At 45.3% G+C, this 13367-nt stretch overlaps 1 protein-coding gene across 2 annotated transcripts in view; it reads right to left on the reverse strand.

Annotated features, from left to right (window-relative positions):
• Positions 1 to 1157: 1157 nt before the first annotated feature.
• INTS9 (integrator complex subunit 9) overlaps positions 1158 to 13367 on the reverse strand; it is a 71897-nt gene continuing 59687 nt past the window's right edge. For both annotated transcript variants that reach the window (XM_075750347.1, XM_075750348.1), the window contains 3 exons: positions 5789 to 5887; positions 3410 to 3547; positions 1158 to 2463 (listed from right to left, as the gene is read on the reverse strand). In XM_075750347.1, the coding sequence (XP_075606462.1) occupies positions 2287 to 2463; positions 3410 to 3547; positions 5789 to 5887 (414 nt within the window). In that variant the 3' untranslated portion in view covers positions 1158 to 2286. The remainder of the gene's footprint in view (positions 2464 to 3409; positions 3548 to 5788; positions 5888 to 13367) is intronic.

Raw genomic sequence — 13367 nt, forward strand, 5'->3', positions numbered from 1 at the left:
CAGGTAGCTACTACTCATCTCTTCCCCCGCCAAGGACTTCCACCCTTTGGAGATGGGCTATAATGCTTCTCGCTCCTTGGGTTACGGGCACTGAGCACTCGGAGTCTGTTTACACCAGGGAGTCGCAGCTCTGCTCAACCCACGTGGCCTCCAGCAGCGGTTTGGTGAGGGGAAGAGTCACGGGCTGGAGCCCGCGCGGAGCCAAAAGCTCCGAGGAGCCAAGCTGGGAAGGTCAGCCACGGATCAGAATTACAGCGTCACGCGGCTGCCGTGAGGGAACGGCGTTGTGGCTCATAAGCAGCCATCAAGCGCTAATTACTGAATTTGCTTCCCCTTTCCCAAAAGGCATCAGGAAAAACGAAGGAGGAATTTCAGGTTCGTGGCGCGCACACTCGGGATGTCCCGGGACTCGGCCGCTCCAGCACAGCCCTCACCAAGCGGAAACGACGGCCTCCATGGCGCGCCCACCGCCGCCTGCCCCGTCCTCGGCCGGGGGGGTGCAACAAGCGCAACACAGCCTCGGGTCTGGCTTCTTAAAGCAACAAGTGAAGTCCCCTATAATTATAAATGCAAATGAGTACATTCACACAATGAAGGCTCTGGAGCTGGTCTAGGTGACAAGTAGAAAGATGTTCTCGAGGACTCATATATTCACTACGAGGCCCGCTCTTCCCTCTGCCTGCTCAGCTCAGCTGAGTTTATCACGTGGGCTCTGTGTGTTAAGAATAATCTTTTTGGAGATTTAATTAGAAAGTGAAATATGTCCAATTCTTTTATTCCATTTTCGAGTGATGATAAAGCAGCTGAGCTACTGCATATGTTGTAAACTCTTACGAGGATTAATGCTACTGCAACAAGTTTTTTATCACATCAACGATACTATTTTTCTCACGCCCATGACATACGCACAAAGCAAAGGTATGGATGCTGGAGTCTGTACATCCAATCAAATAGAAATCCTTAATGTGTACGAAATGCGATGTGGAAACTGCAATAGCAAATAGTTTTTATTACAGAGCTGTTCTTCCACTGCCTTAATCTCCCCAGAGCTATAAAGCGCAGGAGTAGTTATATTTTACAAATGTGTATATACACGCGCAGGCGGATGTGGAATAAGCATGCAGATGCTTTTATAGACCACAGAACGCGCTTCCTCCTTGGCAGTCTTACTATGCTTTTTATTTTTAACACCAAATAAATACAAAACAATCCAATAAAAAACAAAGCAGTAAATCTGAGAAATCGGTCGCTTTTAAAAGCAATACTATTAACTAAGTTTAGGCCCCAAATAAATGAATTTGGGAGTGAAAAACCTCCCCAGGTCTGCAGTACAGATGGCTTTGTATAAATGACTCAGTATTTCAAGCAGGATTTGGGAATGTTGGGCCTGAAAGGACAGGTTTTTGGAAGGTAAGAAGAGGCACTTAGATCTCAAAGGTTCTTCATGAGCACTAGGAGTTTAAAACTACTTTATGGGCTTTTGGAAGTGTGTTCCTGAGATACGTCCTCCACTGATGATGGAGGAAGCCAGGAGAAAGCAGTCCGTTGCGTGTCTCGGTGAAGAGCCTGGAGCTAGGTGGACAAATCTGGTCGTAACAGCGAGGGTGCAGCATCAATAAACACCTTCCCTTGCTAAAGCATACAGCTTTTCCAAAAATCCCTCTGCTTTTGCAAGGAATGGCCAGGCTCTCGCTGCTTTGAAGCTATTCTACACGTCCAGCGTAGCCCCCCTTTTCTGTTTTTAATTTTATAATCTTTGCCTTACCAGCTTTCTCATTCCTCCTCAGTGAACCACACACACACAAAGTAAATGGAGGACAGGCAGGAAATTGGATCTGGTAACTGGGAAGCAGCAGTGGGAAGAAAAAGAATATCTTAATATCTGAGGCCATTGTTTCAATGTTTTTGCAGTTTTCTCAGGCAAAGGACTGGGCCATAAAATGCTGAGAGGGTCACACAGAGAAATGTCGGCGTCTGCACACAGTTTCACCCTGACCTTGTAAATATACACTCTATTTATTTACTCTGCAGTTCATATCTCCTATAAGATTCCAACTCCCAATTTTACAGAACGAGAATCCCCTCAAAAGGATTCCAAACCCAGTTAAAAATAAAATTTAAAAAATAGATATTAAAAATACATCCTTGCTTCTCCATGAAGGGAAGGTGGTTTCTGGTCTCTCTGAATCAAGAAATTCTCTCTCCCTCCCTGGGGTCACACTCTGGAAAGCGTTTAGCTCTGCTGCTCCGGGGTCTCGCTTTGCAGAGCAGGATGATGTCCACGAGCTAAAATTTCTGCAGGAATTTGAGAACCAGGTCACGCAGTTTCACCCTCAAAGGTTCATCGTTGTCGCAGATGATGTGCGTGGAGTCCTCCTCAATCTGAATGAGGGTTTCTGCCTCCTGGAGGAGTACGATGTGGCCCTTGGCTGTGTCCTCCACCTTCACGTCACTGAAACCGTGCTAGATGTAGTGTTGGGGAGAGAGATGTTACTACAACTCGGGAAAACAGGTAGAGATGAAAGACTAGGGCACAGGGAGGGAGGAGAGGGGAGAACGGCTACAAAATAGAGAGTGGCATTGCAGATATCCTAGATCTCTGGGATAAACAGAGGAAACACCCACAGGATAAGCCAAATATGACCTTCATTATACAGATGGATCAACTATAGAAAAGGGAGGCTAAAGCCAGTATTCTCCCTACACCAAGTCACTGCAATTGCAAAATCTTGAGACAAAGAGGATGAAGGGCTCCTTTAACTACACAAATGACCATCCGCTGACATTACTGCCTCAAAGAAGATGTAACAAACTTCCTCACAGACCATCCTGCCCTTTTCCCTACCCATTTTCTCCAAGGAGGCATGCAGACGAGAACAGCGCTCCCCAGAGAAGAAAACAACTGCCTGCAAGTTTAGCTACCAAGTCCTGTCCTGCAGCTCCCCAGAAAGCTTCTCCATCAGTGGAGACATTTCCATGATCTTTTCTTCACTCGGTCACCTCATTTTCACAAAACTTGCAGGAACTTAAATACTTTTGAGCCTCCTCCCCACTGTTTAAATTTATTGGAAATCAGCAGATGAATCTCAAAGTTACATGGGGGAAATTTACCCACCCAGCGTGACCCCAAGAGCTCCACTTCCATGGGAAACTGGGAGGAAATGACTGACACGAAGCCCCTAGATCAGGACATCCCTCCACAGAGTACTAACTATTCCATCCATACTCAGTGCAGGGACACACGTTCCCCAAAGTACTTTGCAACTCATTAGCCCCCCTCCATTTCAAGCCACACTAAAATGATTTAAATTATAATAATAAAATTGTTTTCCCTCTGCTAGCAAAGCAGCACATTTCTGAGATTAGTAGAAATCAGCTCGAACCTTGCTTGCCACCAAAGACTTACTACCTTCTCGAGCGTCTGCACAAACTGGTCCACAGGGATGGAGCCGCTCAGCAATGGCTTCAATGGTTTACACTCCGGCACGTCGTCACTCACTCGCTTTCTCTTCTTGCTGGTGGGAGGTTGCGGAGGTTTTGGTGGGAGCTAATGGATGAGAAGGTGCACAGTAATGCAGTGAATCACATCCGCTTATTATAATTTAGTTGGAATAACAAGCACATGAGATGATAGAAACGGAGTAGCAATTTTGATTTCTGTGACTAACGGGGAACAGTGCAGTGCTGAAGGGGAGAGGAGAAACCCAGCCTCGGGCTCCGCTGCAGCTCTGCACACACAAGCACATTTCCATTACCTTAAAATTTCTGTCAAATTCGGTTCTGTTCAAATTTCTGTCATCTTAAAAGGCCCGCCTGCTTCAATTCAAGACTGAAGCTTTCTATTTTAGCATTCAAGTACCTTGCAATATTTTCTAGGAATCATGCCTTAAAGAAGCCAATGCCTTGAAAAATGACACTCTAAAAGATGCAACAGGTTGGGAAACAGGCAAATTCAGAGCAAGTAACTACTCAGGAAATGAGAAAAATGGGTAATTTATTTTTCACTGGCCTCAGAAAAGTGAGTCTTTAGGAAGAACTTGAATACAGACAAGGAAGCGAGAGAGATGCTGCAGTGCCTGAAAAATCACTGGAGTGTGATCTGGGTATAATTTTGTGCTGCTTCAGAAAGCTGTCTGCCTTAACTCATCACCGAGACCCTCCTGCCAGCAGGGAGGGGGAGGTAGGGTTAGAACCTGCAGCGGTACCTAACCTTGCCCTGAGCAAGGCAAGGCATGGAGTTAACCGACCACTTCTGAAAGACTGTTTCGTGGAGATAAAAACCAGATTCCTTTAAAACGAACGGTGAGGAAAGTGTTGTGTAAAATAAGCCTGTGTGTCCTGTGCCAAGTTAGTTAGGTCGAGGAAGTGTCAGCACCAGTCCTTCCCAGTGAACTAGGAAAGTCCCTGGCAAAAAGGTGGTTGGGAAAATTTCACCAAAATTTTGGCAAGACCGTTCGCCAGGGATGCGTCTGCACAACACAAAGGGAATTTGCCTGAAGCAACCCCAGCGCCTTGTAGCACCCTGCACACTCCAGGGGACGGACTGGGCTCCGCTCAACTTTGTGTCTTTCCCGTCACGTAGCATCGTGTCTGAACCTGCTGCTGTGATGTCCCTGTGTTTCTTTCAACAGCCAGGGAAGGGTGCTTTTCATCCTTGGGAGAGAAATGCCGCCTGCTCAGGCTCCAGTTCCACAAGCAGTGATGCACTTGAGTCACTTTACAAACCCCATCATTCTCCCTGAAGTTGGTGGGCCTACGTGCTTGTATCGTGTTATTTCTGCATGAATCACTGACGTGGTGGGTCCCAGGCTCAGCCAATACTGACAGATATCACCGTGCTGGCTTACCTCCATCCATATGTGAGGGCTCTGGTATTTTAAGCCTCGGTCTAACTTTATTTGGCATCAGGAATCAGAGTAGAGAAAGGAGTAAATGAAGCAAACAAAGGAGAAAGCAGCCTCAGACCAATTGCATTTTAATATTTCCATTTGTTCTGTGTTGCCTAGTGTTTCTAGGGAACTGACTTGGACAAAGTAAGACAGTCTGTCTGCTGCACACTGATACAAATCCTTAACCGATCTTTATGTCCCTGCATTAAAGACATCACCATACCAAGTGTAGTGGGCCCAGCCCAGCTCTACCACCAAGTGGGAGAGGCAGCATCGTGCAGTGTGGCCTCACAGAGTTCCCAGCACCTCACACATCAAATGAGACAGGTGACTGGGACGCTCGCTGCTGAGCGGGTCCCTCAGACACCATCTGCCTCTGCAGAGAACTGATGCCGGGAATTGCAGTGTCAGCCTAAGGGAGGTGGTAGGAAAAGAGCGTACACTCCTACTTTGTACAAGAATGCACAAGCTACGTCTTTGGGAACAGGACAACCGAAGGAAGACAGTCCCTTCACATGTTTCATTTTTTAGGTCACGTCTGCTCTCTGACCCTCCATTCTAAGTCCATGAGAGGCTGGCTGATGCTGATCCGGGTGTACGGGTTATGGAAGAGACAGCGGTATGATTTGTAGCCTCTCTTCAGGAATAATCTCACTGCCCCTTTTATCTTAGCCAGGCACATGGCCAACGAAAAAAGGGTAGAGAGATTTATTTGCATCCCACTCTCTACTCTAAGTGTAATTCCACACTCGCACATGCCAGGACAAAGCATCTGACAAGGACTCTGCTCCGCTGGGGAAAGAGCTGTTGGCGGGGTTGCCTCATGAGAACAGCTGGGGTCCCAGATGGCAGGAAACCTGGTGTAAGGATATTTTTCTCCCTTTCCCATTATACTGTACCTGCAGCACGTGCTTGTTGTCTTTAGTATGCAACACGGCAGAAACTGTTGCTAAGGAAATACCAGGCTTAATCTCCAAGGGCACAAGCGAATCTGCAAGCTAAAGCAAAAGAAGGATTTTGTTCAGCAAGTGATAATCTCAAAATTTGTATGAATCCAGCTGTGATTTAAATTGGCAGCATGGTATTTTTAAACATGGACTAATGAACTGTAAACACAAACCCACTGATACAACGACAGAGCGCTCCTCTTACCTGCTTAGCCTTCCTTCAAGCTCTTAAAGCTACCGACTCTCACACCGTTGTTATCAGAGCAGTGCGAGGTTTTCAGTAACCAAGGCAAGTCTCAAAAACCATTAACAATTAAAGACAACCCTTGTTTAAAAAGACATCAACTACTTCATTAATAATTTTGATTAGTAAAACTAATCTAATTCGCCATTATTTATTACGTTTGTTATGTCGATGGACAATGGAAAATCAAAGCCAGTTTCCTTTCAGTTCCTTATGCTGCGGCATTCTGGCTGCAGAATAGCTGGGAGAAAAGGGTTTGTGCTTAAAAACCCAAAGGCTCTCTTGCCTGGTTTGAAATTTTTCCTTACAACACTACATAGAAACCCTTCCGCTGCCTTTTATATAATTATTCTCTGAAAGAAATAAGATTTAGTTTTGGCTCCAACTTCAAATTCAATGGCAACCTCCAAAGACCCTCAGCATTGAGGGCGTTGGCAGTGAATGTGGGGTGGGCAGCACTGCACCTGCTGAGACTGTGGAAGTTGGCCAGCTGGGAAGTACCTCTTCCAGGCATGTTTCCAAAGGAATTCTGCAGAAAAGGGTGCTTATAAACACAGAAAATTATTCCCTTATTTTCCAAGGGAGTTCTAGATGACAATACACTGGACACTGGGTGCCCTGGAGTCCCATCCAGGACTGCAGCCAGGATCTAGTCCTAGATAAACAGATACCTTCACACTGCATGGGCCAGCAGCCCGAGCAGTTCCCAAGTATCACTCCCAGCCAGGCACGCTCCTGTCATTCACTGTGGGCCTGAAGGTAGGGATCCATGAAGTGTGCTCTGCCTCTGTGAGGAAACCCTGCAGGTGCCTCACAAAACAAAAGCGGGTAAGATTGTTCATGCGTTATACTACTGGATGGAAGGACTTCTCAGTTGTGAAGACAAGTAACACCTAAAGGGACAGAATCTACTCGACTGTTTTTCCCAACAGTTACATCATTAACCTACCCAGACCATCGCCCCATCTCATATAGAAGGAGCCTCTACAAGATGATCTTCATCTGAACTCCATTCCCTTTCATCTTCAAACATGTGGCACCTCCAGTTGGAGCCAGATATTGGGAAGAGCTTAACCTCCAGGTCAAGGAGCTCTTTCGAAACTTCAGGCACCTACTGGAGCGCTTTCATGGAGCAGAACTCTGGAGAACCAGCTATCATCATTGCCCCGCCAGCAAGGCAACACCAGCTCTCTTTAGAGATGCTCCCACAGATGAAAAGCAGGGAGAGCAGCAGAATGGATTTTAGAAAAGCATGGTGCATTTCCATTTTGGAGATAGTGCATCTGAGGCAAAGGAAGATTAAATTCCTTACTAAAGGCCATCTAATGAATTTTCAACAGGAGCCAAACCAGGAGAGGGATGGAGCAGAACAATGGAACCCTGCCATTTCTCAAGAAATGTCAGGTACCAACATTTTACTGCCAACTACTCTGGTCTGCTGTAAATTATGATTATGTAGGTGATCGCGCTATTACCGCAAAGCTCTAATCCTTGTGAATACAGAAGCAACTGACCTTGACTTTAAAAAACACTCACTACTGGCTGAATCCTTTTGCCATCAAAGCACTGAGAAGGCTTTTCTGTTGGTTTCAATGGCAGCAGAGTTCAGCTACTTCTAATAACCTCTGAAAAAAAATATCTTACCTACCACGATCAAAGTTGCAGGAACGTTTTGAGAGCACCTCCTTGAAATAAAACAGTTGGATAGACGATTGTGTTGGAAACCCAGACATTTTAAGGCTGCATTCAAATCCCCTAATTTTTGCACATATTCAGAGTTGGTGAATCTTAGAAATCAAAATTTCATGGAGCAATTCAGATTGGTCTCTTTCTGGAAGCCTTTCTCAGCCTTTACAGTTTGTTGTTGAAGGCTAAGAGGATGAAAATATAATCATAATCATTGCTTCAGATTTCCCCTGGGACCTAAAAATAGTAATGCTTGCAGCAGTGTGTTATAGTGCACTTTGCAGTGGTCGAAGGCACTTTCCATTCCCACCACCTTCCAGAGGAGGATCAATACAAAATGGGCTCTAATGAAGAATACATGGCAAAATGACAAACACTATACAAAGAAAGATCCTTTAAAAACAGAGAGCTGCTTAGAATCAAAGTCCTCTTCCGTGACAGAACTACTTTGATACTAACATTTATGCAGGCTTTAACAACAGTGTTGGTAATTAGCAACACTTTAATTTTTAACAGTCAAAAAGACAGCAAGACGGACGTTCATTTTTATTTTCTCTAAGATACTGCTTCATCTCACAGCCTTCTCCATGTTGTGGCCAATCCTTTTATTATAGAAGTTCACTGACCCAAACCAAAAAGGTCATTTAATCACATCCAGTAATTCACCCACCAACACCAGACAGCACTGTTACACTCCTTTCGACTGACCTCCTGCACACACAAATCACAGAACTCTTCCAAAATGCTGGATTAAAGAAACCCTTTTCAGAGAGATAGCAAATCTTGTCTATACTCCAAGCAATGGCAACTCCACCATTTCCTATCAGAAGCTGTTCCAAACTTTAATTTTCCTTGCAGCTAGGAAACCGTGTCTTATTTCAAGGTTGAATTTGTCCAACTTTCAGTTGCTGGATCTTGTTATGCCTTTGTCTGCAAGACTGAAAAGCCCCCCACTATGCAAGAATAAACGTTTCTTCCTTCCAGTCATTATCACAAGACCAATGCCACATGCTGGCACCAGGAAAGTCACGAAAGCAGAGACGCATGGCACTGAGCACTAACATCACATTAATTAGTCCCCCACCTACGGATGAGCACTTGGACTGCCTTAAGACAAACTTGTGTGTGTATATGTACTGGGTATTTCATTTTTTTAAACCCCCTCCTGTTAAGGAAAGTTTAAAACAGAGACCAACCAAAAAACAAAAGTCATTGACTCTCAGCAGTCTGAAACTGCAAGTGTTGTCATGAACCTTGTAACAGTTGAGGGAGAGAAGAGTCAGCTTGGGAAGTTCTGCTCCTGTGATCAGAGCTGTCCACCTATGCTCTTACAGAGTAAAGACATTTTTACCGTAAACTGCAGTTGAATCTTTTGTGTAGGATTGCATTTTCCACAAGAAAATAAGATCTGACACATACTACGTTAGCCCTAATGCCGTTGTGTTGGTTTTGTGTGGCAAGGTTTTGGTAGCGGGGGGGCTACAGGGGTGGCTTCTGTGAGAAGCTGCCAGAAGCTTCCCCTGTGTCTGACAGAGCCAATGCCAGCCGGCTCCAAGACGGACCCGCCGCTGGCCAAGGCCAAGCCAATCAGCGCCTCTGTGATAACATATTTAAGAAAGAGAAAAACAGTTAGAGAGCGCTTTTGCAGCCAGAGAGAGGAGGGAGAAGATGTAAGAACATCTGCAGACACCAAGGTCAGTGAAGAAGGAGGGGCAGGAGGTGCTCCAGGCGCCGGAGCAAGATCCCCCTGCAGCCCGTGGTGAAGACCATGGTGAAGCAGGCTGTTCCCCTGCAGCCCATGGAGGGAGGATGAGGGGGGTGTAGAGATTCCACCTGCAGCCCGTGGAGGACCCCACGCCGGAGCAGGTGGAGACACCTGAAGGAGGCTGTGACCCCGTGGGAAGCCCGCGCTGGAGCAAGCTCCTGGCAGGACCTGTGGATCCATGGAGAGAGGAGCCCACGCCAGAGCAGGTTTGCTGGCAGGACTTGTGACCCCGTGGGGGACCCACGCTGGAGCAGTTTGCTCCTGAAGGTCTGCACCCCGTGGAGGAGACTCACGTTGGAGAAGGCCGTGAAGGACTGTCTCCCGTGAGAGGGACTCCATGCTAGAGCAGGGGAATGATGAGAGGAGTCCTCCCCCTGAGGATGAAGAAGCGGCAGAAACACCGTGTGAGGAACTGACCGTAACCCCCACTCCCCGTCCCCCTGTGCCGCTGGGGGGGGCGGAGGTTGAAGCCGGGAGTGAAGTTGAGCCCGGGAAGATGGGAGGGGTGGGGGGAGGTGTTTTTAAGATTTAGTTTTATTTCTCATTCCTCTACTCTGTTTTGCTTAGTAATAAATAAGATGAATTCCCTCTCTAAGTTCAGTCTGTTTTGCTCGTGATGATAATTAGTGAGTGAGCTCTCCCTGTCCTTATCTCGACCCGTAAGTTTTTTTTTTCATTGTACCTTTTCTCCCCTGTCTAATGAAAGAGGGGAGTGATAGAGCGGCTCTGGTGGGCACCTGGCCCTCAGCCAGGGTCAACCCACCACAGCCGTTGTTGGCCAAAGTATAGCTGTTTATAAAGAAGAAAAATGTGCACAGGTTAGGTTACTCTGAAGTCTCTACTAAGGCCTTCATCAGGGACAACTCTCCCTAGACTTAAGGTCATATGCAATCACCAGCCAAAAATCCTCTTGTCGGCCACGAAGAACTGAACAATGACTGAGGATGGGATCTCAAACTCCTATTGTAAAAAAAATAATAAATGGAGGCTGAATGATCAGCGAATACAATCAGGAAAGGACCACAATTTTAGTGTATATATATACACACACACACACTAAATATATAATATTTACTATAATATAGTCAATGGAAGGAAAATTTTAAAAAAGTCATCAGAAGTGGTCATATGCGACAAACACAACAGCTTTCTCTGATAAGACAACCGCCGAGGGAATTGGGGCAGCCACAGTCCATGCTTCATGAAGCACTAGCAAGGTACCACATGTGAAACTACAAACTGTGGATTTCTACACCAGTCCTGAGGTGGGGAAAATGCTGATTAAAGTGAAGATATGCCCAAATAACTACTGGGCTGTTGCTGCAATTCCTGAAGGGTCTGTCTTAAGCCTACTCCCATTCAATTTTTATTAATGACCTCAGTACAGAATGAAGAGTGTGTTCAGAAGGCCCCACTGAAGTTTGTAGAGGCATCCGTAATACAAAGAAAGATCAGGCTGTCATAGAGGAAGAACGAGATGACCTCAAGAACTGGAGTGAGAAAAACAAGATGAAATTCAATAGCGTGAAATGCAAGGCCAGGGACTGGGCTAATACTGAAAATTTCTGCTGTGAGCTGGCAGCTGCTGGAAATGACAGAGGTGAAGGGTCCAGGTTTATTAGTCCACCCCATGAGAACTGAGAGTCACAAACGTGACACGGCCATGAAAAAGCTAAATGCAGCTCCAGAAAATACCAGGTAATTCTACCAGAGATGAGCTATTGCTATTTTATTGGGCCCAGCAAGATCTTACCTAAACTACTTGTAAATTGTGGGTAATTTAAGTTCAAGTAAGAGATACTGAAGGGTAGATTAGGGCAGGAGAAGCTGTCTTGTAAGAGGAAACTAAATACCTTGGCTTGTTTAGCCTGGCAGAAAGAAAGCCAAAAGGAGAATTTCATTATTCTACATAAACACCACAGGGAAAACACTAACAAAAGGGAAAACCTATTTATGCTAAAACATGATGTTAAGAATAAATATATGCAGACCAGCCATGAATACGTGTAGGCTGGAAATTAGAATGTTTCTAGCCATCAGAGGCAGTGGGGGTTTGAACAGCGTTCTAGTGGGAACAGCAGGGGCAAAAGTCTTCACAATTTGAAGCTCGTGCCTTAGACTTTTTGAGACTCATTATAAACACTATTACTAACTGCAGCTGGGTTCTGGCCATGTAACCCATGGGGGCACTTCCATTTCTAGGTGGATATGATTGCTTACAGCCTTGGAGCTTGCCAGGTATGGAGAGATTCCCACCCAGATCCTAGCCCCTAAAAAGGATGCAATTGTATGCAACCGAAAAATATCCTCTCCCAATTATTAGAGAAGCCCAAAGATTTTCAGATCTGCCTGCCTCCAGAGGGAGTCTACCAGGCCCTAGTGATCACAGTTTCACGGAGGTTTTTACAATAAATAGTCCTCAGCAAAACTGAATGGAGAACAACCTGCCTCATCCTCCATCGCTCCACTCACCTTGCTCCTCACCCACATCAAATCCAGTCTCTGGATGTAGAAAAGGATCTTTCCAGTGTACCTTTAATAGGAAAAAACACCCAAATATGCCACATGTTTAAAAGCCATGCAATAGCCCTTTCTCAAGCAGGGATGATCTGTACAGTCAGTTTTGAAAACAGAAGAAAAAACATGGTCTTCATCCTGACACTTATATTTGGAAGGCAATGTTAGGAAAGGGAGACAATTTACCTCACCTCATACCTCCCTGCCTCTTCTTATCCCTTTGCTAATTACCAGGAGCTCTAGTTGAGTCGCTTGAAACCAGACACAGAAGTGCACAAGAGATTATAGTGTGGACAGAAGTCTCAAACAGATTCAGCCTTGGCTTGATACCATCTGTTAAATCAGGCAGAGTCTGAGTGCAGGAAGTCTGCAAGGATCAGATCCTGCAGAGGAAACAAAAAGATCTGTGGTCAAACACATGCACCCAAGGGGAAAGGTCTAAAGATTGAAGTATGCCTGTGGAGTAACCATTCATGACCAGCAAGCACATTAAACAAGGCACAAGCACGCTGCAGGTCATTGTGCAGTAGAATGGAAATAGGGGAATCTTTCTAATGAGACTTAAAGGAACAAGAGCATTTCCAACAGAGAAGAACAAACATCTTCGAAATAAGGGCATCTATATAATCACTAGTGGGTGATCTGAGTCATGTCTTATTGGGGTTTCAGCCTCAGATTTTACAGAATACAAGTGTTTCAAGTGGGATGATTAAGTTGCTAAACTAAACTTACTTAATGGATCTTTCAGTCTCTGTGGGTCTGCTACAATTCTCTCTGGAGCAGATTTTAAAGTCTCATTAACTTCGGTGGATGAAGAATGATGACGTAAATGGTGATGTATGATGACATACAAAGTTATTTTATTACTTGCAAATGCTTGCATCTCAGCTTTACTCTTCCATAGAGCCAACATCTAGTGGAGAAATAAACAGGCTGAAGGGTTAGTCCTGCAGCTCTGAGCAATGAAACAAACCCCTTCTTTTCCATGCATGTGTTCCATGTTCAACTAATGGACCAGGACTCCAGATCAACATGATGAACCTTGGCCCCAAAGCCTGAAAATCAAACTAGAAAGAGATGTACTGACCAACAAACAGGAAATAATCCTGGGTGGGATTATAAACAGTAGCCTTAGCACAAACGCTAACCACTGGCTTTTTGCCAATCCTGTGCCAAAAGACAGTTTTAAGGAGGTATTTAAAAAGTGTAATGAAGTAGATTTATGGCTGTTTAATGAAACTCTTCCCCAGTACACTGCACAGCCTGGGAGCAGGCAGGAAACAGTTGTTCGAGGAACTTACAAGAGGACAGTGGAAGCC

This window comes from Balearica regulorum, chromosome 3 (genome assembly GCF_011004875.1).
Source record: "Balearica regulorum gibbericeps isolate bBalReg1 chromosome 3, bBalReg1.pri, whole genome shotgun sequence".
In the NCBI taxonomy this organism is placed as follows: domain Eukaryota; kingdom Metazoa; phylum Chordata; class Aves; order Gruiformes; family Gruidae; genus Balearica; species Balearica regulorum.